The following is a 27,387-nucleotide window of genomic DNA, read 5'->3' on the forward strand; positions in this document are numbered from 1 at the left end:
TCCCCCTGCTTGTGTTCTCTCTCTCCTTCTCTCTCTCTCTCTCTCTGATAAATAAGTAAATAAAATCTTTAAGAAAAGAAGTTATTTAGAACCTGGATTTTGGCTCCACACTGCTTCCCTGGGGTTGGGGGGTGGGGAGGGAGCCTTAATGGCTTCTCCTTGCCCTTAGGGTAACAATGGGGCATACAGCTGTCCCTGCCAGGAAGAGTAAAGATTAAAGGAGTTAACTCAGGCAGCTCGAAATTCACACAGCAGCTAGTGCATGGCAAGCTTTGAATTACCATTCAATATCATCACTATGGGGCGCCTGGGTGGCTCAGTAGGTTAAAGTCTCTGCCTTTGGCTCAGGTCATGATCCCAGATCCTGGGATCTAGCCCGCATCTGGCTCTCTGCTCAGTAGGGAGCCTGCTTCCCTTCCTCTCTCTCTGCCTGCCTCTCTGCCTACTTGTGATCTCTGTCAAATAAATAAATAAAATCTTAAAAAAATATATCATCACTATTCTTTTTATTGCCTACATTCTCTCCCCATGGTACATGGGACAAGGTCACCGGGAGCCCCCAGATGCATGTCATTAAGGTCCATTTCCGGAGAAGGAAGGAGTTTTCTCTTTTTAAGTTTCAGTTTGGAAATTAAAGACAAGGACTTTCATTCATCTGGTCCGAGTCATGCATCTACACCAGCGGATGGCTTGCGGTCAGAGTCTGTTACCAAGAGGTGTTGGGGAAGAGGGGTATGGTTATTTGTCGTTTTAGTTTGCTAATTTCACTTGGGGTAAAACCCTCTAGGTCCATCCGTGTTGTTGCAAACGGCAGGCAGGATCTCATCCTTCCTTATGGCTGCATAATAATGATGTGCTTATCTTTATAACCATTATGTAAAGCGAGGAAATGGGGCCATCTCATTAGCAAACTTTATTCCTTCCTCCCACTCTCGGCTTTTCAGAATATTCTTTTCCGGTTTCCATCCTGTCTTTCCTTGCACTTTTCTGCTCCTGATACATAAAAGCCTCGTCTTCTTGTAGTCCAGCCAGGATGTCACATAATTTCCCGTTTCCTATAATTTTAGGATATCCTTTTTTGAGTCTCTAGAGTGAATGTTCCCTTTTCCTTAATCTGGGGTATTTTGCAAAGGTCCCATGCACAGTGTGCTTATCTTTTTTTTTTTTTAATTATTTGATGGTAGTTGACACCCAATGCTGCCTGAGTGTCAGGTGTGTGACATAGTGATCGGACAACTCTGTTTCTTACATTGTACTCACCACAAACGTAGCTTCCACCTGTCACCACACAACGCTATTACGGTATCCGTGACTATATTCCTTATGCTGTGCCTTTCATTCCTGTGACTTCTTTGTTCTATAACTAGAAGCCCGGACCTCCCACTCCCCTTCACTCACTTTGCCCATCCCCTCACCCCCTCCCCTCTAGCCACCGTCAGTCTGTTCTCTGTGTTCCTAGGTCTGTTTCTGCTTTTTGTTTGCTTATTCATTTGTTTGTCTAAGTTCCACCTATGAGTGAAACCCGATGGCTATTTGTCTTTCTCAGTGTGACTAATTTCACTTAGCACGATACCCTCTAGGTCCGTGCATGTTGTGGCAAAAGGCAGGAGGGCATCCTTCTTTCTGGCTGCGTAATAATGATGTGTTTATCTTTGTAAGGACCTATTTTATGTTTATATTTTGTCAAGAGGCTTTCATTGAGGTTAAACAAAACCTTGTTGTTTAGCTCTTGAACTGTCCTCGCTCCCCTTCCCCCAGGGGATTCACTTAAAGGCGGGTCCCGGAAACCAGCTCCAGGTAACAATGCCCAGATACAAAGATGGGTCAGGCCAGGTGGAGACATCCGATCAGTAGGGGGTTGCCTACTGTCTCCCTAGCTACCAAGGAGTATGGGCCCCTGCCCTTTGGGTACCCTTTTGGCGCCAATCCTAATCAAGGTGTAATAGGCTGATTCAAATGTCTACTAGGGTAAATTATAATTCAATTGGTCACCTAGCATCACTGTGGCGTTTCCTGTGTGTGTTACAATCTCATTGGTCATCTGTGCGTGGCCAGGCCCAACCGCATGGCCTTTACCCTTAAAAGCTAGACTGTGAAACAGAAGGGTTGCCCTCTCTTGTAAGAGGTGCGGCCCCGAACGTTCGGTTAGATTCTTGATGCTTGGCGCGAAATAAAGCTTTGCTTGACCTTTGCTTTGTATCAGTCTCGCTCCTTTAATCATGGACCCGTTATTGGGGCATAACAATCTTTATAACCATTATGTAAGGCGAGCAAATCCTGCCGTTGAATTAGCGAACTTTATTCCTTCCTCTCACACCTGCTTTTCAGATTATCCTCAGAAAATGAGAAAATGGTAACTTCTTAGCTTAATTATAAGTCCACTTTAGGGGCGCCTGGCTGGCTCAGTCGGTAGAGCGCGCGCAACTCTTGACCTTAGGGTTGGAAGTTCAAGCCCTACATTGGGTGTTGAGATTACTTAAAAAAAAATTTTTTTTTTAGTAATATGCCTACTCCGCTGTAATAACAATTCCAAATAAATGTGAAATTAAAGCCTGGCTTTAGACTCTGATCAGGCCGACTTTGGGCTGGCCAGTCAACCTGAAAAGGGGGCTCTGTCCCTGTTTCCTCTGTTGGTAATTCTCTTTCTCCTCCCCTGTTTCCAAGGCTGCCTCTGGGTCAGGAGAGGTGTACAAGGTGTGATATTGCAACAGGCTAACTGCCGAAGCAGGTGTCAAGGTCTAGTGACCTTCCAATAACCTGGACGTTAAAGAAGTTTGCAAAAAAAAAAAAAAAAAAAGGAGGGGGGGTAAAATAATTCCACTCTTCTTGCTATTTTTTTTTTGAAAATACAGTTATTTCTGATAAAAAAATATGTTATTTCTGGACACAATATAGGCTGGCTGGTTATTACATGATTTAATAGATAAGTTTCTAGGGGTATCTAGATGACTCAGTTGGTGAAGCGTCTGCCTTAGGCTCCAGTCATGATCCCGGGGTCCTAGGATAGAGTCCCACATGGAGCTCCCTGCTCAGTGGGGAGCCTGCTTCTCCCTCTCCCCCTGCTCATGCTCTCCCTCTTTCTCAAATAAATAAATAAAATCTTTAACAAAGAGATAAATTTTTAAATTGTCTCTATTTACATTTTAAAAAGAATGTAGATATGTCCCACCCGAGCAAATCTCTTTGGGATCCTCAACAATTTTTAAAAGTGTAAAGAGGTCCTGAGACTGCGCCTCTTGGGGTTCCAGGCAGGAAGCCGGGCAGAAACCCATCTGTTCCCAGAACCTCCAATTTATCTGGAGGATTCTGTTGTCTGTCTCCCTCCTTCCCAAGTCTGTGCTAGGCTACCCCATGGTGGTGAAGCTTTTCTCAGAGGTATCTATGTCTTCCTTGCTTCTCTGGTTCTCCCTGAGTTTCTGACCCCGTGCAGGATGGTATTTCTCTCCATCCTGCATAATAGGGAAGAATTCCTCCCCCATATCCCATGTACAGTCTACCTGTGGTTCCTAATCAAGCTGGGATCATTGATACTCGGAGGTCAGCTTGCAATAGCCACGAAAACACTTTCTTTCCACGGTGTTGCTCTTGCAATAACACAAGATTTTTTTTTTTTTGGCTACTGTGAGCCTGATAAAAGTCCATTTTGAAAGTCAAAGTTGAACAAAGCTATCTTTCTCTGGTCTCTCTACCTTTTCCCCGGGGGAAGAGTGGATGGTGAGTTACGAGGGACGAAAGGTCTGGTGGGGGGGTAGCAGGGGTCAAAGGAAAAGCAGGAAACCCTCCACAGTTTAAAATCATTGCCCTGTTTTGGGGAAATAACTTCATGCGGTTTCATAGAATCCACCGTCTGCTGTGTTCTCTGGGCCCTGGAGGCTGGAGCTACAAGGTAGATGCTTTGTTTGTGGGATGCTTTCTCCACACTGCACGGATGTCCCTCCATAAAGAGGCTGCTCGATGTCTGGGCTCATTCTACATTTCATCTTCAGAAAACTGCCTACAACTCCCCAGGTGGATTTTAGATTACATGGTCCAAGTGTCCTTGACCATGACTATGGGACCGGGGATAGATATTTGGCCCTAAGTGTGACAGATTGCATTTCCCAAGGATGACCATTAGCAGTATCTTCCATCAACATGTTTTTCTTATGTTCTAAACTTGTACGTTCCCTTTAGACCATGGAGCGTGCTTCCTCTCCCCTTGAACCTGGCCAGAACTTCATGACTCTCTGACCTGGAGAATGCACCATGTGACTTCTGAGACTGTATCACATACAGCGTTCACCGGGTTCACTCTCAATATCTCCCTTTTTGTGCACTCCCTCTCTTTTTCCTACCTCGAGATATTTGCTCCCAGAACCCAGCCACCGTGTGATGAGGAAGCCCAGACCACATGGCGAGGACCCGTGTAAATGTCCCAGCGGCTAGCCCCTCTTGGGGTCCCAACCAAGAACCAGCATTAACAGCTGGATATGTGAATAAGGGAGCCTTGAAGATGGGCTCCAGCCCAGCCACCACCGGACTGTGATCACATAAGGGACCGTGAGCCAGGATTGTCTGGCTGAGCCTGTCGACCCTCAACACCATGAGAGATTTCAACAATATATGATTGCTATTTTTGATGCTATTAAATTTGGGGTGTTTTGTTACATAGCCATAGATGACTGATACACAAGGGAAGTCATTACAGAGACCGTCAGGTTTTCTCCCAGGAATTTTGGAACTGGGGCACAAAAGGGTTGTGTCTGCTAGCCATGGGGGCCGGGCCCGGGAGATTGGACAGATTAATGGCAAGGATGTCCTTTTAGTCAGATGTGACCGTGAGTGAAAGGAACCGCATGCAGAAGGAATAGAGAGTCTGTTTGGGAAAAGAAGAAAATGAGAGTCCATGCCAGCTAGGGAAGGGGTATTGGCATGCTTTTGGATAACCTTCAACTTCTTAGCTTTGGGGAGGCCTGGTTGTACATTCAGGCCTTTGATGCTTAGATCCTATAAGATGCTTTCCTATAATAATAATACTAATTAATAATGATAGCATTTTCATTTCTTTTTTTTTTTTTTTTTGGCTTGGCTGATTTGAGTGGGTTTTTATTTCTCATACCAAATAACTCCTGACTGATATACGTCTCCTAACCAATTTGAAATGGAAATGGACATACTTTGGCTTCCTAGAAAATAAATCAGCCACAGAGCAGTTTTAAAAATGGGAGGTTTTTGATTGTTTTCCTACTGCGATAGCATGTGCCTGTGTAACCTCCCCATCTTTAGTTCTCAGCACGTGGCAACTGGGGGGTGGGTCATCGATGCCACTCACTAGATGTTTCCTGCACCCCATATGCCTGAAACGTCATCAGATCACACTTCCTGGCTCCCTAGCAGCGCAGTGGGACTGTGTCACCAGATCTGACCTAGAAGATCTGAGCAGAAGGGATAGGTGTCCTATCTGGGCAGACATTTAATTGTCCCTGCCAGACCCTCCCCAGTTCTGTTTCTCCCCTGCCATGGTGGGAGGGGGTATTGCAGATCGTGGCTTTTCTACTATCTCTGAGTCACAGCAAGTCACCCATCCTCCTTCTGGAACTTTCAAATCACACGTCCCCGACCTCTGCCCTTTCTGATTTGTCTGCTCCTAACATGCCGCAGCCCAGTGCGTGTCCTTAATTTTCCTCTTGGAATCTTGGAGGAAAACCTTTCTTACTCCTTCCTTCTCATGCTCACTCAGAGCGGGAAGGACCAGTATCCAAAGTGACATGGGAGGTAAAAAGCTGAGACTCCTACGTTCCAGGGATCCCAACAGGAGTCTTCTCTGTCTTTGGCTTGTTGTTGGCCTTATGCATTCAGATCTCACCAATTTGAAATTAATGATGACGGGGATAGGCTAAGTTGAGGTTTACCTTCGAGAATCAAAGAGAAACCATTGAACAAATTATCAGAGTTAATGACATTTAAAGAGGGATACTTAACCTATTTAAGAGAAAACGCTTTTAAAGTATTTCAGAAATAGCATTTAAAGCATATTCAGAACTCTGGTCCATACCTCCTGACCATTTCTATTTTAATTACACCTTACTCGTACCTGTTCAATAAAAAAAAGAACCCACCCTCCTAAGATTTTTCTATTCAGGAACATGTTGCTTGTCAGATTTAGTCATTTTAGGTATGTGCAAGCCTGGTGATTAAATTACACATCTCTTTAAAAATTCTCCAATTCGGAATTTTGTTTTCTCTTGGGTTTCCTTTTGATAATGAATATAGATTAGTGAAGGTTTCCTCTACTGTGTGTGTGTGTGTTTGCTACGGTCGTGATAGAGACACAGTGACTTAGGAGAGATATACCACAGTAATGATGGTTATAGTGAGCAAAAAATATCTCAGAATATGTGTGGCAAGTGTTAGAACAGCAAACGGGTTTGGTGACTTTGTTTTAGGTGAGGAGTGCCACCAGCAGGAGGTAGCAGCAGGATTTGTCAATAGAAGCTCCACACATCCAATAAGAGAGGTTTTAATTACAAAGGAGTCAGGCAGGTGGTAAGAGGCTACGACTCACTCACCGACTCACTGATCACAGTAAATTCTAGGAACCAGGGAGGTTCTGAAGTTGGCTGAAGACCACGCCCTATTTGGCAACCCTTTGTTTGCTGAACCCGAGCCCACCAGTATCTAGGTTATGGTGGAAATTCAGAAACACAGAACAACAGATGACCTTGGCAGCCACAGTGAATCCGTGCCAGGAGAAAATAATAAAACAAACGAGTCTAGAGAAAGAGGGTCTTGAGTAAGACTCGAAATCTAAATCAATTTTCACGGTGCAGCTTGACTGTCTGGCTAAATGGCATGGATATTTAACAACTGGTATTTAAGCACCTGTGCTAATGACAAGAATGAACTGTAGGGTGCCTGGGTGGCTCAGTCCGTGAAGCGTCTGCCTTCGGCTCAGGTCATGATCTCGGAGTCCTGGGATCGAGTCCCACGTTGGGCTCCCTGCTCAGCGGGGAGCTTGCTTCTCCTGCTTCTCCCTCTCCCTCTGCTTCTCCCCCTGCTTGTGCTCTCTCCCTCTCAAGTAAATAAATGAAAAATCTTAAAAAACAAAATAAAAGTATTAATAAAATTAACGTTATCAAAATTATAAAATTTAAAAATTTTAAATTTTAATTTATTGATTTTATTTTTAAATTTAATTTTAATTAATTATTTTAAATTATAAAATTATAAAAATTAAAAAATAAAATTAATAAAAAATAAAATAAAAAACAAAATATATTAAGGCTTAATTCAAATATCATACAACTCACCCACTGTAAATAAAGAGTTTGATGATTTTTAGTACATTTATATAGTTGTGCACATCACCCTAATACAACTCCTTCATAGGCCACCCCCTGTTTCTACTCCGTCTCCGATGGCCTACATTTCTTCCTTTCGGTTCGGTGTTCACAAAAGTAAGCATGGGGCTACTGTAAGAGACACGGTTTATGTTGAAACAGCTTTATTTTTTTTTTTAATCCATAAATATCTGTTACTGACAAAAGTGGAAAAATCCTTAAGACTAAATCTTACTAAAGTGATACCTGTTTACAGTACATGTAGAATGTGCTTTGACAAGTAAGTGGAACAATGAGATCTGTACAGAAACAGCAGGTCCAAGAGCCCTGCTGGTCATGAAGCTTCATTACGAGGAACGGAGAAACTGTGCAAAGGTACAGATAGAAAGGTACTTTTCATTGGTACTACCATATAATAAACACGGAATCCGTAAATTGGGCTAATGTGTATAAATGTTCATTAATCCCCCCCTTAGGAAATTGTGTCCCCAAACTAAAAATATTACAGTAAGAATTGCTTTGTATTTGAGAATTTCAAGAATTCTTGACTACAAAATGTCTAGCTGAGTTACAGAACTAGAGGAATATTTGCCACAACGAAGCGAATGAATGAGTCCTCCCATGGAGTGGTATTGCAGGGGCGCAGCGGGAGTGGGTGGCAAGGTGGAGCGGGGGTCTTCCTCTCCCTCAGGAGGGAGGGTTTTAAGGAAACCTACAACGTCGTTTCTCTTCCCGATGGGAAGTTGATGGGTTCGGCCGATTTACAAGGTGGGTCTGATGGCGCGGACTGGTACTCTCAGTTCTCGCTTCTCAAGCTTTCACCAGGAGGACGGTAGTGTCAGGAGGAGGGACTAGAAAGGCGCTAGCCTGGGGTGAGTGCCCACCTCCTAGCAGCTCAGGGGTGACGCCTCTCCCTCTCCTCCGGTTGGGATGGAGCCTGGTATCCAGACTTGTTCTTCAGGACCTAGATTCTGGAGGGAGATACAGTAACATCCACTTCAACACAAAGTTTTCGCTGTGCGTTCTCCTCTGTGGCTTGGCGTGCATTTCCAAGCTGTCCTCAGAAACAAACTTACGCCCCCGGGGACCATCCTCTGGACCTTTCTCCTCCAACCTGTCCTCTCTCTGAAATGGGAACCGCCTCCCTCCAGCTTCGAGCCCAGATCAAAACGAACACTTCCAATTCAGAATTCCCCAGTGACACAAACACCCAGGATGCCTGGGATGTGTCTGTTGGAGAGGGCTTTCAGGAGCACTGTTGGTAACCTATTGCATGGGTAGGCCCTTCCACCCGCAGATGACAGCATCCCGGGGTGGCCAAGACCTTGGAGCCCAACTCAGGCTCCAGGGAGGAGTCTGGCGGCTGCCTAGGGCATCCGAGGCTGTCACCGCGGGGCAGGCGTAATGGGATGCGTGCAGCTCGGTCGAGGTGGGGAGGAATGCGAAGAGAAGGGGGGTGCCAATCAAGAATGGAGGCCCTAGAATGTAAGAGCTGGATGAAGCTTCAGAGCTCGTCTAGTCAAAGCCCCTCGTTTTACAGATGGGAAACTGAGGCACTGAGAGAGATCGTGACTCGTCCTTGGTCACGCGGCAAGATGGAGACAGAGCCAGGGCCAAAGCCATGTCTCCAAGAGCCTCAGCCCTGTGCTTTTTCCTCCTGTAGTGTGCTGCCTTCTGAAATTAAACGTAGAGCCCAGGAAGACATAGCTTTCATATTGAATCTGTCATTAAAATGCTGCATTTATAAAAAATAAGATTTGAACCCTGAAAAATACTTCATTAGAACACAACAAGCTTCCTTGAAAATACTCCAGAGCAAAATTTCCCAGGTTTGGGGAGCATGGTGGAGGAATGTCTGTGGGAGGTAACAGGTCAAACCCTTCTCAGAGCAAGTGCTGCCTAGGGTCCGGGTCATCAGCAGCCCCTTCAGATGACCTTGGGTCAAGTCCACGGTTGCCTGTGGATGGAATCTTGAGGACGGAAGGCTGGTGGCAGGCAAAGTATCTCTGAAGAAAAATGGATCATTTGTTGGCAGGGCGATGGGAATATTTCACTAGGCTTGGAGAGTCATGAGGCTCTCTCCTCTGAGACAAAGGGGGAATCTGTGACACACACAAGCAGGACAGGCATAAGCAAGATGGCAGAGTGGCCGAGAGCCATCAAGGATATGAATCTTTGGCCAGAGCAGGAGCCTTTGGGCTCATGGCAGGCTGGGCAGGAGCTTCAAGGAACTTGCCAGCTGCAGGAACCAAAGCTGAACTTCAAACCATGATGTCTTTGACAGGCCAGTTCTCTCCATAACCTCTCAAAGATCAAAGGGGTAGAGCTGTAGGCTGCATGGCCTGGGGCATCATCTTGTAGGAACAGGAGAGGTCACGGATAGACCAAGGAGGCAAGCAGAAGTCTTGAAGAACATCTTCTTTGCTTGTCTTCACTGAGGGCTCTAAGGTTTAGAACAATGGAGGATAGCAGGATGGAGGAAAACAGATTAGGGATGGAGGAAGGTACGTCGGGGGAGAGGGCAGAGCCAGGAAGATGAGAGGAAGGAAAGACCATGGCATGGAAGACTGACGTTAAAATAAGTTTCTGGGTAGAAGGGAGGAGAAGTTTGAGTAAAGGGAATGTCTGGAACTTTCTAGAAGGCAGACCCATCGCCCAAGATGCTAGGGAGCCCCAAGGTTGGAACCCCAGTTAGGGGGATACAGGAATTCTTGGGAAAGGCTTTGTGACTTACGTACTTATGGAGCCAAGAGTTAACTGGAAAAAGCAAGACATGGAGGGTGGAAGGGTGTGAGGGACCAGAGAGCTCCACTGCCATCAGAGATTGAGGAGACCTATGAAATCCTTCAGGGCGGGAGAGGGCCAGTGTCGAGGCCCTGTTCATTGCCACCAGAGCAATGGAGACGCGCACAAAGAACAAATCAAGCAGAGGGAAGTTCAGGGCTTTGGGCTGCCCTTGCCGGGAAAGGAGGGCTTTCATTGTGGGGATGGGATGGCCTTCCTATGTGTACTAGTGGCCACCAGCCTGATGTGGCTGGGAGTCATGATGTCTGGGTTCCTGCCCAGAACCTTCTCTTCTCTGAACTCGTCTGGTCATGTGGCTTTGCTTGTTCTCCGAACGTGGGTGGGACGATGGAATAAATGAGCTATTTCTGTATCCCAGTTGAAACATAACTTTATGGATTTTGGAATGAAGGATTGAATTAGAGCAAGTCTGTAGACTTCAATTTTTTCCTTCCTTCCTACCTCCCCCGCTCCGTTCCTTCCTTCCTTCCTGACCCAAGTATGAAGCAGAAGAATCATTTAACCTAAGTAAGCATTTAAGTGTTAGGTAGAATTTTCTGATCTGACTGACACCAGAGGTTTTAAACCGGACAACAATAAGGCTGAGATGAGAAATGCTTTGGAATCAACCTATCAGACAACCCCTGAGACAGACAGACAGATAGACAGACAGACAGGGCAGGAGAGAAGCATCATCCTGACGCCTGGAGAACTTGGTACCAAGAAGATGCTTCCAACCCAGGATGAGATCAGGTTTCTGATTCAGGGTGTATGTGTGTGCAGACATCTGGGGAGTGGATTTTTACCCTTTCCCCTCCACACTAGCAGGCAGCCTTTGAGGGGAGGCTGGATTAGAGGGCAGTGGGTTTGGGGGGATACCAGCTGTGAGAGACACACCTTTGTTTCCGGGAGTGGCCAACTCTCCGTTTAGATTGGTTTCCTCCACCCCAACCCTTCTGGCCTTACCTTCTGGAACAAACTCTCATAAACCCTGGGGACCAGCCCTTGAGAAGGTTTATGTGTTTGTCAGGGAGGAAAGCAGAGAGTGATCCCTGTCCTCACAGCCTCACAGTCCCAGTGATGCCATCCCAACACGGAAGCTGAGAGCTGTGTTCATCACCCCCAGCCTCAATCCCCTCATGATGAGCCTTGAGGGGGAGACAAGAGCTTTGGAATTCTTGAAATAAGTAAGAGGACTCAGTCGATTGAGTTTTCTATGGATTGTAGACTTGGTGAGATTAAAAATTCCCAGGGCTGAACACTGGGACGTTCCCCCTGCCTGGCCCCCTTGTTAAAGGACCATACATGTTGTATGCAGACCTGGGGGAACCTAAAATCCCAGTTTAAGGTCATTGCTTTTGGAGTCAGAGTGTGGCAACAGTCACATTTTTTCGTATCATACCTTTACCGGACAGTCTGGGGCTGATTCCCCTAGCCCCAGCCCAAGGAAGTGCCCTGGCCCTGAGAATGGGGGAGCCCCTTCTCTCCCCCCAGGCTCTGGTCTTGGGGAGGTGGATACTGCTAAGTTCACTATTCACTCTCCAAGGGGGTTGTTATGCCCTGCCCACTGCCCACTGCCCAGGTTGGAGGCCGAGAAGGGGCTGAGTAGGCCTGGCAGGGATGGCCCCCCAACAGAGCTGAAGGCTTGGATCTGCTTGGTGCCCGAGTGCCCCCCTTCAGGGGAGGGGTGGGGAGCTGCCCAGTTAATCCCCAGACCCACAGCCTGGAGTACCCTTATCTGCGTTTCCTAATGGGCCTCTGTTGCTTTGATTCAGAGGAGCCCCTGGCCTGGGTAACAGAACAGCAGCAGAGGAGGCAGAGAGAGCAAACACCGAAGAGAGAAGGGGCCAAGCAGGTGGGCAGTGGTGGGGAGAGAGGGGTGGTCAAGGCGCAGGACCACCGCCTGGGGTTTTCCTTGGCTGGGGGCTGAGCCACCCTCTCTAGAAGCCTCTGCCTCCGCCTGCCTGACCTGCGCAGTGGGAGACAGGCAGAGCCTGGGGTGATGGGAATGGCGAGCCCCTGAGGCCCAGGGCATCACAGTGGCCCTCCCCACCCTCCGCTCTCTGGCCATGGGCAGAGGCCTCTGGGGAGCAGAGCAAAGAAGGGGAAGGCAGGCCTGAGTGTCGGGTCGAAGTTCAGACCTAGAGGCCTGGAGGAAGTGTGGAGATAGGTTGCTAGGGAGGGTACCCCCAAAGTCCCTGCACCCCACTGAGTCTCCTCAGTGGAGAGGGCTGAAGCCAAGCCCCAGAGAGCTCAGGGGTCAAAGAGCTAGGGCTAGAGGAGGGGGTCTGAGGGGACCTGCATTGGGGACAGCCAGCTAGAACTGGGGCTGGGGGTTCCCAACACTGGGGAGGCAGCTGAAGAAAGGGAACCCCTCCTGATCCCAGGCGTTGGGGGAGGTGTACAGGGCAGGGGGTACCCCAAGGGGGTCCATGAAGGAAGGGCCACTCGGTGGGGACCAGAGCGTTCCAGCAGGCAGAAGAGAACGTTATTGTGCTTATGGACACAGCAGCTCCCCGGCTCTGAGAGAGCGAGCAGGCAGTTTGTAGGCACTAGAAGATTTCTGTGACACGGTTGTAGGTAAATGAATGAGACCAAGTAGCCTATTCGGTCAGCCCATTGACTGCACCTGCTGGCCAGTCCCAACCCCAGGCGGCTTCGGACCAAGGTCAGGCCAGGGTCTCTTGGCTGAGAGAACCCACCGCTGAGCCCCACCCTCCCACCCCGGAGGGGGAGAGGGGCATGGGGCCCAAAGGGAGTTAGTGGTGAATGGGGGTGGGGCGGAGGGTGGGGGGTGCTGAGGCCTAGCCCCTCTTCTCACTCCCCTCGATGCTTTGAAGAGGGGGAGAGATCGCTCTAGATCCCAGGTCTGAGTGTGCTGTGCCAGGCCACCGGGCTGTGTCCCCCGGAGTATGGCTTTCTGGGAAGAAGCGGCCCACCCCCACCTCCTAGAGAGGGGCCCAGGACGAGGGGAGGGGAGCCTCCGGAGACAGAGACAGAGGCCCGGCGGCACGCCCCTCCTGCTCCCCACCAACCCCCGCCCCGCCCCGCCCCGCCTGTCACACGGTCACTTCCGTCTTGCTGGCTGTGTAGCAGGTGTGGTGACCCGGGATGTAGTGCAGCTGTTCCACCGTGTTGTGTCTGCGCGAGGCGAAGGCCTGGCGCTTGGCGGCCGTCTGGCTCTTGCCCAGCGTGGCATAGGAGTTACTGGAGGCACTGGGATGGGAGTGCATCTTGGTCACGCGGTACCGCTCCAGCACGGGCGTGGACACAAAGACGTCCGTGTGCGAGATGGCCCGCGACAGGGACTGCTCGGGGAAGGCCGTCCGCTCCGGGGACAGCAGCGGGTCCTGGGAGTGCAGGCGCTCCGTGGACAGCAGCTGCTCGTCGGACAGGATGCGGTCGTAGGGCAAGCCGAAGTCGTCCGGCAGGCCCCGCTCCGGGGACAGAACCCTGTCCTGCGACATGGCCCGGATGGGCCGGCGGGGTCGCTCTCGAGGTAAGGGCTTCTGTTGGGACATCTGGATGACGTTGAGGGGGAGGGTGCCGCGGGCAGCCAGGTCCGGCAGGTGCCGCCTCCTCATGTAATATTCGTCTGCCTCCTTGTCAGCTGGGGGTGGGGAGGGTGGGGGGTGGAGGAGGAGGAGGAGAGGGAGAGAGCGAGAGAAGTCAGCTGGGGTGACGCTGTGACAGCGCAGCCTGGACTGAACAAGGACCTCCCCGCCCAGACAGGTGGAGGAGAGATTCCCCACGGAATCTGCAGACTCAGACCCCGGGGGTGGGGGTGTGTGTGTGGGGGGGGGGCTGGGGTGCTTTTGAACCTGGGAGTCACTCTCACCGGCTCCCAGGCAATGCTGATGGCAGCTGTCCAGGACCACCCAGAGTATCCAGGGCGCGTGAGGGTCCCCAGGGAGCTCAGGGCAGAGCTGCTGGCATGGCCACGCCCCTGAGATCCTACTCCGGTACTGGCTGGAATGCTCAAGAAGCAGTTGGTGGCCCTCAGATGAGGTTCAGAGCCTCTCTGCAAGGAGCTGGGTTGCTCCAGGGAAGTAAGACGCTCCAGCCGGGAGGTGCTCGTGAACATGCTTGGCTGGTAACTTAGGAACATAATAACACCTTCTCTGGAATAACAACAGCCAGCGCCTAGGAAGCTGACACTCCGGCCTCCAGCCCCAGGCTGCAGGCAGCATCAAGCCTCTACCTGCTTGGCCTGTGCCCACAACGTGCGCAGGCCAGAACCATCCTCTGTGTGGACCTCAGGCAGTGCTCTGCCCTCCTCTCCCTCCAGGAGGCCCTCCCACGCTCACGGGTACTGCTATATCCTAGAACTTACGCAGGACACACATACAAGCCTGCTTTGCCCCAAATTCCAGGAAGGAGGCTTCCTGCTGTTTTCCAAATTTCTGCAGAATGTGGGAATGCTGACTGCTTTATGGTTTGCCCAGAGGGTCACGGATGGGTGGACTCTGCCTCTGTCTTCCCCACCGTTCATCAGCTTCCTCGGATCATCAGGTACCCCCTGCTTCTAGCCAGAGAAATTCACCATTCCACCTTGGAGGTGGCTGGTGGAGGTAGACCCATTGGGGTAGGTTACTCCCGTAGCATCAAGCAAAGGCTCGGCCCCTGAGTCGGGTGGTCATGAAAATAACCCCATGGGGACATGGAGGTCGAAGGTCCAAGGGTCAGAAAGCTAGGAAAGAAGGGCTCTCCTGCTGTGTACCTTCTTGACATTGTAAAGGGTCTTGATGGGCCTTAAACCCACCCATGTACAGAAGTTCTCTAGACTCACATGGCCTCACTCTTTATTCTTGGAACTCCACACCTGTCCCCTCCGGGGTAGGGCAAGAGAGAGAAAGACAGGCGGATGTCACAGAAGCTACAGAGGCAGACCCCAAGCCCGAGAAATCCCCACTTACTTAGTCTCTTCAAGGATGAGTACTTGCTGGGGTGGGTCTTTACGGCAGACTCATAGGATGGGGGCAGGTGGGCCAAATTCTGGAAGGAGCGGGAGAAGGAGAGGTCATAGGGCTCGGTGGCCGATGTCAGGATGTTGTTCATCCGTGGCTTCTCTGCAAAAGAAGGGAGGGGTGCATGGCATTAGGGAGGACAGAGGGCAGGCAGGAGGGGAGGGTCCAGGTTCTAGCTCTCAGTCCTCATCCTGCTTTCCTGGCCCCCTGTGCTAGGAAATGGGTGGTGCTGGTGACTCAGTTTCCCTTGTGCCCAGTTCCAGTTGTCTACAAGCCTGGGGGCAGGTGATGTTTTAACCGTCGCTGGCCAGGCTGGTGGCTTGCCCTTCCTTGAGTGGCAAACCCCTTCTCCCCATGTGTGTCTGATGAAAAAGTAGGTCTGATAGAGCTGAGGAGGGGTCATAAAATTGTCTACTTTGGTGTGAAAATTCTGTCCTTTCCCTCATAGCTCTCAGGCTCAGATAAATCTGATTTTGAAAAAGGTGGAGTGACTGGTCTTGTCCCCATACCCATAGAACTGGGTCCAGGACCCCAGCTCCCCTGAGACTCCATTCCACATGGTCCCATGATGTCATTCCATCCCCCATTCCATCCCTCACATCACCCCTTCTGCCTTGGGTCTCTCCAAGCCCTGCTGGGAGTGGCCCCCAATGGGCCACTGTGATCTACAAAGCTACTTCCTCCTCCTCCAGTACCTTCCCCTAAGGCCCCCTTGGCTCTCTCTGAGCCGTTGGAGGAAAGAATGTTGGCAAAATGCTTAGCACATCATTCCCCATTCCTCCCTTCTTCCCTTGAGATCCCAAACCCCAAAGAGAGGGAAGGGAGTGTGTTCAATGCTAGACCGCGGGTGGGGGGCAGGCAGGGGGGAAGAAATGGGGGGGAGGAACGGAAGAGAAGATAAGCAGGTGATGAGACAGATGACTAATGAGGTGAATGGGCTGAACTGGGCTCTGTGGTTGGGGGCAGAGAGGAGATACCGGTATGGGTAAGGGAGCCGTTGTGAAGGAAGGAAGGAAGCATGCCTCGGTAGGAAGTCAACAGCAGTACCATTCCCCAACATGAAGTAGGCAGGTGCCTCTCCCTTGTCCCTCCATCCTCTATTGTGTGGGACCCCCAAGAAGGGCCAGGCTGTGGCCTCTGCCTGCCTCTTGGCAAAGAGAGTGCCCAACCATGGAAATCAGGAATTCTGTGAACTGTGGGGGACAAAGAGAATCACCTGCTAGGCTTGGTCCAACCGTAGCCTCCCTCCAGGGAACTCCCAGCTTCTCTCTCCTCCCTGCCTTCACTGGTCTCCCCAAACACTGGGGATGGAGCCAGGGGAGCCCAGCCAATGAGCTGGTGTTCATGCCAGCTCAGTACATATGTGTGGGGGTGAGGGACGCTCTACACCCCTAAGAGATCAGAACATACTGTACGGTAAGAGCCTCCCTGGCATGGATTGGGACAGATGCCAGGAAGTGGAGTGGGCAGGATGCTGGGAGCACTGCTCTCCGGAGCTGGGTAACAGGCACTGGTCCCCGAGCTCTCCTTTCTTCACTTATGGTGATGCTGGAGAATAACTTGGCATCATACTCCCACCGAGGGTATAGCTTAGCTCACTGACTTCCAAAAGCAGCATTTATGGATGCTGTCCCCCCAACCCCACTGCTCCCCAACTCATGCTGCTAAGCCAAGGCCAGCTCTTCTTTGTATTCTTTCTCCACCATGATTAACCCTGCCCCCTTGCTCATGCTCTCTCTCCTATTACAATGTCTTTCCTTACTTGTCCTTTGTCCACATTCTCTCTTTGCTCAAGACTCTTCGCTATGGCGATGTCACATCTTTTCAGCCTACGGTGATATCTGGTCTTCAAGCCCCCATAGGTCTTCCAGGCAATCCCACCCAGCTTAGTGTTAATGTGATCTTTGATCAATTGACTTGAGCCGGTCTTGTTGATGACCAAAGACGGCAATGTCCTTGACAGCAGAAATCTTGCTTTCCAGTTTGATGCCTTCGTAGTGTTTGGCCCCAAATCAGGATCCAATAAATGCTCTTTGGTTAATCAGGTTGACACAGGTTGTCTTCCCCTTTGATAGTCACTCTGCCAGCTCCTGGGGGAAAGTGTAGCCGCCAAGGAAGACATGCTCCCACTGGGCTGTGAGCTGCTCAAGGTCAAAGACCAGATCTATCTGCCCTCACCCCCTTGTACCAGGTGGAAAAAGAAAAGATGGAGAGAGGAGCCGGGAAGAATGGTTCTTCCTTCTGTTCTCAGGAGGCTGTGCTTGGGTTGGCTCGTTCTGCAGAAAACCAGCTCCTACTTATCCTTCCAGAATGTTCAGGAGTGAACGGAGCACTCCTCGTTTGCCTTTTCTGGCTCTTCTTCCTGCAGCTGCGTCATCACCATGGGCATCCCCCAGGCTCTCTACTTCTGCCTTCTGCTCTTCTCTTTCAGCCTTCTCCGCACAGACTGCCCCCACTCTCAGGGCATCTGTTCCCACTTCCAAAGCAGTGACATCTTCAGCTGTAACCTGTCTCCAGACTGCATGTCCGCACTTCTAGCTCCCTGCCGAATCATTTTTCTTGAGTATCCTATGGTCCTCTCCGGCTTCAGATGTCCAGATCCAAATTCACCATCGACAGCTTCATCCCTCCTACACCCTGGCTGCTTTCCTGCCTCTCCAGGTTGCGTTACTAAGAACCCCCACTCTTCTCATTGAGCGTGGCTTGCCATTTGACTCACAGTTGACTCTTGTCAGCCATATTCAGTGAGTAACTAAGTTCTCGTGATTCTTTCTCCACCACGTTTCCTATCCGAACCCGTCTGCCTTTTCCACTGTCCTCATCACCCCTGGGACCTGCTGCTTCATAACTGATCTCTCCAGTGTCTTCCAATTCTGGTTTTTTCCTAGACCCTGCAACCTGAAACAAACTTATCAAACTCTTGCTCTCATTACCTGTTTCCACCAGGAGCCTAGCCCTAGAGGGGGACATCAAAATAGTCCAGTTCTAGCCTCCTAATTATAATGCTCAAAACCTCAGTGCTGACGCAGAGCATAATCTCACAGGATGGAGGTGAGTCTCTCTGCCAAGTGAGCTGCAGATTTTATCTTTGAGTTTCTCTCTCACTAAAACTTAATGATGTTGTCACTCCTTCAGAGGAATGACTGAGAGTTCATAATTTACATGGCTGTCTTGTGTGCTACCAGGTTTCAAGCGGGTGCCCAAAATAGTTTTTCTTGGCCTTTCCAGAGGTTACATTGCAACCTGGCCGGAGGAAGTGATAAGAAGGAAACGTGGCTTTGTAAACCTCTGGTGCTATGCTCACACTTTCTGTCCTCTAGAACCTTCATCTTCCTCCCCTTCCCAGGGGCTAACGCTCAGGTGAACCGGTCTGGTTTTGAGCATTAGCCAATCTTACTGGGTTTGGGGTGGTTTGATAGGGTTTATGCCAAGTCTCATGCCGTTAGTAAATGGTACCACAAGCAGCCTTGGGCCAAAAAGAGTGCTCACTCCTTGCTGTGGACATATGGAATGGATGACCACAGAAGTGATCTAGATCGTGAGATCTATGTGAGAATGGGTTAAGAAAGGGTCTCAGCCCCTCTCTTTCATGACGGAAGATTACTCTGGTGTCAGAGACAGGACACGAGGGGTCAATGGTGGAAGGGTAGGACTGAGCCATTGTGGGCTCCTTACACCTTCTGAGCATCAATGAATCACGACCAGGAGTCAGGATGGAACCACTCAGAATGGGGATGGAATACGGAACGCTTAGAGCCGTCTCTCACCATGTGTAGGGGTCTGGGCCGCACTGCTTAAAATCGGATGGTTATACTGATGATCACCTGGAAATCATAGAAAAGAGATGTTTAAAGAAGAGTTCAGGCATTCCATTGTCTCTCCCACACAACAGCGCCTCTGTTGACATCAAATGTGCTTCTCTGAGTCCAAGGATACCCTTCGGAAGCCCGAGCCCTTTGGTGCCCTGGGAACTCAAAGGGCAGGAGGTGGCGTGTTAGGCGCAAAGAAATTTCCTCTGCTGTTTGTGTCTCTCTCCTTCCGTACCAAGGCTTTCTCTGTCACCATGGAGACCCACCCACATCTGTGGATCTGGCTGACCAACAACAGAGGTTTGTTGGGGTGGAGGTGGGTGGGGAGAAGGATGGAGACTAAAGGGCCATTTGGCAAGTGTACACACATGGGGTGGGGAACTGGGCAGGGGGAGTAGATCCTTTTGGGGGGAAGGGGTGTTTTAGTGTATGGTTAACCAAGAAGAGGATGGGTTAGCCTCTTGATGGGTATCAAGGAGGGCACAGACTGCATGGAGCACTGGGTGTTATACGCAAACAATGAATCATGGAACACTACATCAAAACCCAACGATGGTCTGTATGGTGACTAACATAACATTAAAAAGGGGGGGGCGCTTACACCTTTATGGGGCTTTGATTTCTCCTGACCAGACAGGTATCTGGGTGCATCCTGAGATGGGGGAAGCCAACGTGAATTGTCCCTCTCTTGGGATCAGGAGTCCTGGGTCCTAGGTTCTGTCCTGCCTCTCCATGAACACAGACCAACATTTCAAAGGCATTTCTTTTCACTACAAATGGCAAAGTCCATATGGACTGAACAAGTCACAAAATTAATAGGGTCCTGGTCATCCAAGTGCAGAGTTCAAGGCATTCTAAGGGCTTCTGAGACTGGATACAGCTGTGGTTTTGCCATGAAAGAACACTTCATCCCTATGTTATTATTTAATTCCACGCTGTATTTTTGCCTCTAATTTCAGCTAAAACAAGGGGGGAAAGGAGGCATGAAGTCTTTGCTTTAGTTTTTCTGAACCATGGTTTACAGCCGTGCCATCCTCTTGGGGCTAGACGATCTGCTTCTGTTTTCTTTCATCTTGCTACTGAAACCATCTTTTCTACCCCTGGCATCATTGTCTCTGGCCGCTCTGTGTTCAACTCCCTCACCAGACCCCTTGGCCACTTGTATTCCTGACATACTGATGCTTCATGAAGGCTCTGCCTTCTAGCCCATACTGAGTTCTCAAATACACCTCTCGTTTGAGGTCTGACTGGTCTATAGGGTTTGATTCTAAACAGCTTATAGACATGCCCTTGAAATCTCTGCCCTTATTCCAAATCACTGTGTCCCAAAGTGAGCTGAGCATGCTCATTGTTTTATTGTCCAATGGTCAAGCTTCTGTCTGTCCCTGGCACTGATGTTCCATGGGCTTGCAAACCCCAGTCATGGTCCATTTCCCTCCCTTCATCCTCTGTATCCAGTGAGTCCCCAAATCCTGTTCCTATACCCACCTCCGAAATCCAGGCCCACAATATATCTTTTTGTCCAGATTTCTCTTAGTTCTAGTCCCTGGCCATTTCCAAGACAAATCATCCTGAACTAGACAACATTTCCCCTACCAATGGGACATGACGTCATTCATTTGGTTCAGACCAGACTCAAAGGTTGAATCAATTCTACACCAAGCCTGGATTTAAGCAAGAGGAGAGAAACCAGGAAGGGAGATAAAGGATCAATTTTTTTTTTCCTTTTTGCTTGTCCTCCAGTAGCAAGGAAAAAAAATGTTTCTTCACTCTCTATTGTTGTTATTTTTTGGTTTATTTGTTTTTGGGCAATATGGCGACATCAGAGATGCTGCTAAAAATGAGAGAGACCAAAGGAATGATGGTGAGTGGCAGTTAGACAGAAACCCTCTTTATCTTGGGTCTTAGAGTCTAGGTGCCACTAAGGAAAGGATCATCAATTCAATTCAGTTAATAATTCTTGGTCACCAGTTGTGCTCTGTGCCTTGTGCTAAACACATTCACACACATTTTTGAAAACGAATATTCATACCAATTTTAATCTGAATATATGTTATTGGCCTACCCATTTCCAAACTGCAAAAGAAAAAAACCTCTCTAAATATCTTCTTTGAGGTAGTCCTTATCATTTTTCTTTACAGATGCATTTGCAAGCAGGATAAACGTCTTGCATTTAGATATCTTGTTTACAAGTGCAAGGCTTTTCCTTTTGCTTGAATCGCACTTCGAATGTTTTGCTAACATTTAATTAAGGAAAGAAATTTAAAGCATAAAGGAGAAAATTAAGACTGTCTTAAAATAACCATCATGACACTTTGTTCCATTTCCTTTTCTTTCTCTCCTCCTGGAAATTACTATGTGTATGTTTACATTCAGACAGACACACACACATACTATTACAATGAATTACCTTCTGCATTTGTCATTTTGCACAAGTAAGAACAGCTTTTAGTCCTTAAAATGGAGAAAAGTGCAGGAAAATATGACGATCTGATCCTCACATTTGTGCAAAATAACAAACGTATGAGGTTATTCATTGTAGCATTTTTATAGTAGCAAAGAAAGGGAACCTAAATGTTCAAAGACATATGCACATATACACACACTGATAAATACATACGGGTTCCAGTGATGTAAGCATCCCAAGTCTACTACTTCTAATCTGTTTCCTTTATACTTAATGGACAACATATCTTGAATATACTTTTGCATTTTGAAATATTCTTTGGAATATTTTATATGGGTTCACAATAGTCTTTTCTATAGAATACTCTCTATATAATCTATAATTTAAGCGTAGTAGGCTTATTTAATAGAGTCAAGCATTGCCTTATTATTATATGTTTAGATTGTTTAAAAGTTCAAGAATGTGACATGAAACAACCTTGAACCCTGACCCTCTGGCCATGTCTAATTTCCTTAGGCAACTAATGAAAACCAGCCTTTATAGGTCAACACACTGCCAACTGCTCGGCCAAACAACAAAGTGGATGGACAGATTCCCTCGTTCTGAGCCATTCATCCCTTCCTGGGATTCCCTTATTTGATTTTGGTGTTGTGTTCTTTCATTACAACACTGGATTCTGTTTGCATGTATTTTATTTATAACCTTTTTAAAAGGACTTATTTATTTATTTTAGAGAGTGAGTGAGTGAGTGGGGGGAGGGGCAGAGAGAGAGAGAGAATCTCAAGCAGACTCCCCCCTTGCTGAGCATGGAGCCTGACACAGGGCTCGATCTCATGACCCTGAGATCACCCCCTGAGCCAAAACCAAGAGTTCGATGCTTAACTGACTGGGCCACCCGGGCGCCCCTTGCCTATATTTATTTAATTCATACATATTCATAAAGAAAGTTTGGGGTTTTTGTGTGTGTGTATGTGCTAGGATATCAAGTTTGTGCATCAAGATAATGGTTTCATTGAGGCAGGTGAATAGTATTCAGATTTTCTGTGTGCCCTGAAACTATGAATGTAGCACATGAGATATCTGTTCTTTGGAACTTTGGAGGAATGCAGTAATAAATAATATCTGGGGTCTTGTGAACAGTTTTTGTTAGTACCGTAGTGGGTGGCTGACCTAGTATTTCACTGACTGCACAACAAAACATTTGGGAGATGGATGTTGTTATCATCACCAATTTGGAGCTAGGGAAACTGAGGTTCGGAGAGGTCAGATAATTGGCTTAACAGGTGAAGCTGGAGTGCAAACCAGGCAATCTGGCATGAGAGCCCACATCCTTAACCATTACCCACACTGCTTCTCACACTCAGCAACATTTTCTTTACATATTAATCCTTTCAGTTTTCCAACTCTAGTAGTTTTTTTTAGTAGTTCCTTTTTTTAAGATTTTATTTATCCATTTGACAGACAGAGATCACAAGCAGGCAGAGAGGCAGGCAGAGAGAGAGGAGGAAGCAGGCTCCCCGCTGAGCAGAGAGCCCGATGCGGGGCTCGATCCCAGGACCTTGGGATCATGACCTGAGCCGAAGGCAGAGGCTTTAACCCACTGAGCCTCCCAGGCACCACCAGTTTTCCCACTCTAAATTCAACTCATAGTTCCTATTTTTCCTAAATATATCCACTGGACCTTTGAAACTTTTTTCAGCTTAAAGCTAAAATATTCCCAAACAAACAAACAAACAAAAACCCCAAACCCTCCTATATTAAATTCCAAGTCTTTTCTTATTCTTAATTTTCTGTGTTAATGTTTTCTGGGTCAGCAATTTATTCATATCATTTTTCTTTTTTCAAGAGTTACCCCCTTACACATATCAATTCTCTGTCTTCGAATCTTATTTTGTGCTTTTGGACTTGTTCATTTCTGCCCGCCTAATTTTCTTTGGTTTGGTTTGTTTTTGTTTTCTCATTTCTGGGCTCAAATCTTTGGTCCATTACTTTTCCTCTTCTCTGTTAATAATATGTGGTCTTTAGCTCTGTTTTTGTCTATGTCCTTTCTCTAATTTTGTCTTGTCAATGTTCTTATTGTTGCAATGTCCTAAATGATCTGTAATCACAGGCTTGGTTTTTCCCTCTGACCCAAGCGTTCTTCAATAGAGTGTTGATACATTTCAAAGAGTTTGGATGTGTTGGTTTGAGTTTTGACTCTTAATTTTCTGTCTCATCACATCGTCGTCAGAGAACAGGGCCTGTACACTTCCTGCTTTGGGAAATTCATTGAGATTTGCTTTGTGGGCTACTATACGATCGATATTTATAAATGTTTCATGAGTACTTAGAGAAGAAGTATATTTTCTTTTTGGAGGGTACAAAATGGGCATATATCTGTTCGATCAGACACATGAAATACATCATTCAGTTCTTCCCTATCCTAATTCATTCATTGCCTACTTATTCTGTCAAAGATGGAGGGACGTGTATTAGGATCTCCTACTACTTTGTGTTCCTGTCATTTTCTCTTGGTATTTATCATGGAATTGCTTTTGTGTATTCCCTAGCCACATCATTCAGCACAAAAAGGCTCATGGTGCTTATATCTTCTTTGTGGCTGCCCTCTTTATCAGCATTAAATAACCCTTTCTGTCCTAGTTAATGCCTTTTCTCATCTTTAAGTCCTCTTGATCTGATGTTTATATTGCCAAGCCAGCTTTCCTTTTGTTTGCATTTGCCTGATAAACTTTGCCTATCCTTTTACATCTAACCTTTCTGTGTCATGTTGTTTTATGCTTGTCTCTTGACAGAACATACAGTTTTTAAAGAAAATCTACCTTATGTGCTTTGGTACTTTCTGGATTACCTTGATAGCTAGAAGAAAGTTCTCCTGCCCAGGAAACTGTCCTCCCCTCCCCCCCGCCTTTTTTTTTTTTTTTTTTAAAGATCTATGTATTTATTTTAGAGAGAGAGAGAGAGAGAATGAGAGAGCGTGGTGGGGAGGGTCAGAAGGAGAGGTAGAGAGAGAATCCCCAAGTAAACTGAATATGGAGCCAGATTCGGGGTTCAATCCCAGGACCCTGAGATCATGACCTGAGCTGAAACCAAGAGTCAGATGCTTAATGGACTGAGCCATCCAGGCACCCTAAAACTGTCCTCCCTCTTATTGTGGCCCCCTACCTTCTGCAAGATGACCCAGCTCCCCTTAATACAGGCCAAACTCTAGGTCATGGTTGATTTGACCAGGTGTGACTACCACACTCAGCCTGGGCCAATTAGAGCTCCTTTTCCAGAAATGAGGAATTATAAGAAAGGTTTGTTCTCTCTGCATGGTTGGACCCATGGTGCGTAAACTATGTAGCTATGGGCTATCTTGTAGATTTGGAAGAGAGGTCAGCCTTTAGAAACTATGGCACATTATGTTTTTATAAAAACAACCATAGCTATAGTTCTCGTCTCCCATGCTCTCCTAGAACATTCCCACTCCTTCATTAGAGGGAGCATCCTCTCCGTCTCCTTGAAACTGAAGGACCTTTTTGATTGCCTTAGTGAACACAGGGCAATGGAAGTAATACTGTAGGACTTCCACAATGAGGTTGCAAAAGGTCATATGGTTTTCACCTGTCTCTCTCGAGGCACACTCAACCTTGGATCCTAACCACCATACTGTAAGGACGTCCATGCCACATGCAAAGTCTACAGGTAAGGGCTGGAAGCTCCAGCTAAGATATGTCCATAACCAACGTCAACTGGCAGACATGTACATGAGTGAGGAAGAATTCACATGATTCCAGCCCCCAGTCTTCCAGCTGCCCAAGGAGACCAGAGATAAGCTATGCCCACTGAGCCCTGCCCCAATCACAGATTTAGAAGCAAAATAAATGTTGCCTTCACAGTATCATTTTCTACCACAAAGATTACTAATTTCAGATAATTATAGATTCACATGCAGTTAAAAGAAAAAATACAGACATCTTGTATACCCTTTAGCCAACCTCCCCCATGGTAACATTTTACAAAACGATAGACTATCTCAGAACCAGAATATTGACATTGATGCAGTCAAGGTGCAGAACATTACCATCACTAGGAGGATTCTTCCTGTGGCCCTTGTATAGCCACACCCACTTCTTTCCTATACCCACCCCTTCATTAACCCTGGCCACCATTGACCTGTCCATCATTTCTATACTTATATGATTTCAAGAAGTTACATAAAGGGAATCATATAGCATGCAACTTTTGGGATTGGATTCCTTCATCAAGCATGAATCACTGGAGACCCACCAGATTGTTGCATATAGCTATCACTCATTACTTTTTATTGCTGAGCAGTGAATATTCTATGATCTGGGTATAGCAGAGCTTAAGTATTCACCTTTTGAAGGACATCTAGGTGGTTCTCGGTTTTGTTATATTATGAATAGTTACTATAAACATTAATGTTCAGATTATTGTATCAACATGTCTTAATTTTCTAGGATCAGTACTCAGGAATACAACTGCTGGATTGTGTGGTGGTTATATGTTTAATCATACTGTCTTCCAGAGTGGCTGCACCATTTTACACTTCCATGAGCAACGAAGGAGTGATCTAGTTTCTCCACATCTTTGTGAGCATTTGGTGTTGTCACTATTTTTTATTTTAGTCATTTTTAGTTAGCTATGAAAGCTGTGTAATGATATCTCATTGTAGTTATAATTTGCATTTCCCTAATGGCTAATGATGTTAAAACATCTTTCCATGTGCTTATTTTTCATCTGTATATCTTCTTCAGTGAAATGTCTCTTGATTACTTTTGCCCATTTCTAATCAGATTGTTTGCATTTTTTCCTATTAAATGTTGAGAATTCTTTTTATATCCTAGATAATAGTTACTTGTAGGATATATGGTTTGTAAATATTTCCTCCCAGGCTGTAGCTTGTCTTGTCATCCTTTTAACAGAGTCTCTTATGGAACAAAAGTTTTAATTTTAATAAAAAAGTCCAGTTTATCAGTTTTTTATTTTATAGACTGTGCTTCCAGTGTCAAGTCCAAAACTTTTTTCAAAGCCCTTGGTCCTGAAGATTTTTAATTTTCTCCTGGTTTTTTTTTTTTTTTCTCTCCTAGAAGTTTTATGTTTTATATTTAAGTCCATGATACGTTTTGAGGTGTGATTTTTGTTGTTGATGTTGTTGTTGTTTAAGAAAGAGGGAATTGGCGGGGAGGGGCAGAAGGAGAGGGAGTGAGACAATCCTAAGCATGCTCGATGGCTAGAGCAGAGCCCGATGTGGGGCTTGATCTTATGACCCAGAGATCATGACCTGAGCAGGAATCAGAAGTCTGATGCTTAACCAAGGAGCCACTCAGGCACCCCATTTTGAGTTAATTTTTATACAAAATATGAGACTTAAGTTTAAGGTGAGGGATTTTTCCTCCCCCTTTCTTTCTTTCTCCCTTTCTTCCTTCCTCCCTCCCTCCCTTCCTTCCTTTCCTCCCTCCCCTTTTCTTCCTCCCTCCCTTCCTTCCTGATGGCCAATTACTTTAGCATCATTTCTTGAAAAGGCTCTCTTTCCTCCATTTAGTTGCTTTTGAATATTTGTTTTTAAAAAGTTGGATATATTGTTTTGAATCTATTTCTGGTTTTTCTATTCTGTTCCATTGATCTACATGTCCTTTCTCTGTCAATACTACACAATCTTTTTGTTTTTGTTTTTCAGGAACAGTCTTTTGTTTTTATTGAAGTACAGTTGACACACAATGGTACATTAATTTCAGGTGTACAACACAGTGATTTGACTAGTCTATATGTTATGGTGTGCTCACCACAAGTGTAACTCCCATCTGTCATCATACAATACTATCACAATACCATTGGCTATATTCCCTATGAATACAAAGTCTTGATTGATGTAGCTATGTACTTCTTAAAACTGAGTAGTCTGGGGTGCCTGGCTGGCTCAGTCATTTAGGTGTCTATCTTCGCCTCAGGTCATGATCCCAGGGTCCTGGTCTTGAGTCCCACATCAGGCTCCTGGCTCAGCAGGGAGTCTGCTTCTCCCTCTACCCTTCCCCCCTGCTCATGATCTCTCTTTCTCACTCAAATAATTAAATAAAATCTTTTTTTAAAAAAGAAAT

General features: G+C 47.0%; 1 protein-coding gene across 4 annotated transcripts in view; it reads right to left on the reverse strand.

Moving 5' to 3' along the window:
• Positions 1-13,162: 13,162 nt before the first annotated feature.
• SHISA6 (shisa family member 6) overlaps positions 13,163-27,387 on the reverse strand; it is a gene marked incomplete at both ends in the record, with an annotated part of 272,740 nt that continues 258,515 nt past the window's right edge. For 2 of the 4 annotated variants that reach the window (XM_080827462.1, XM_080827460.1), the window contains 3 exons: positions 13,163-13,713; positions 15,020-15,172; positions 18,838-18,894. In XM_080827462.1, the coding sequence (XP_080683588.1) occupies positions 13,163-13,713; positions 15,020-15,172; positions 18,838-18,894 (761 nt within the window). The remainder of the gene's footprint in view (positions 13,714-15,019; positions 15,173-18,837; positions 18,895-27,387) is intronic. The other 2 variants (XM_080827463.1, XM_080827461.1) reach the window with 1 other exon arrangement.

Source organism: Martes martes (genome assembly GCF_963455335.1).
Source record: "Martes martes genome assembly, chromosome: 16".
NCBI lineage: Eukaryota > Metazoa > Chordata > Mammalia > Carnivora > Mustelidae > Martes > Martes martes.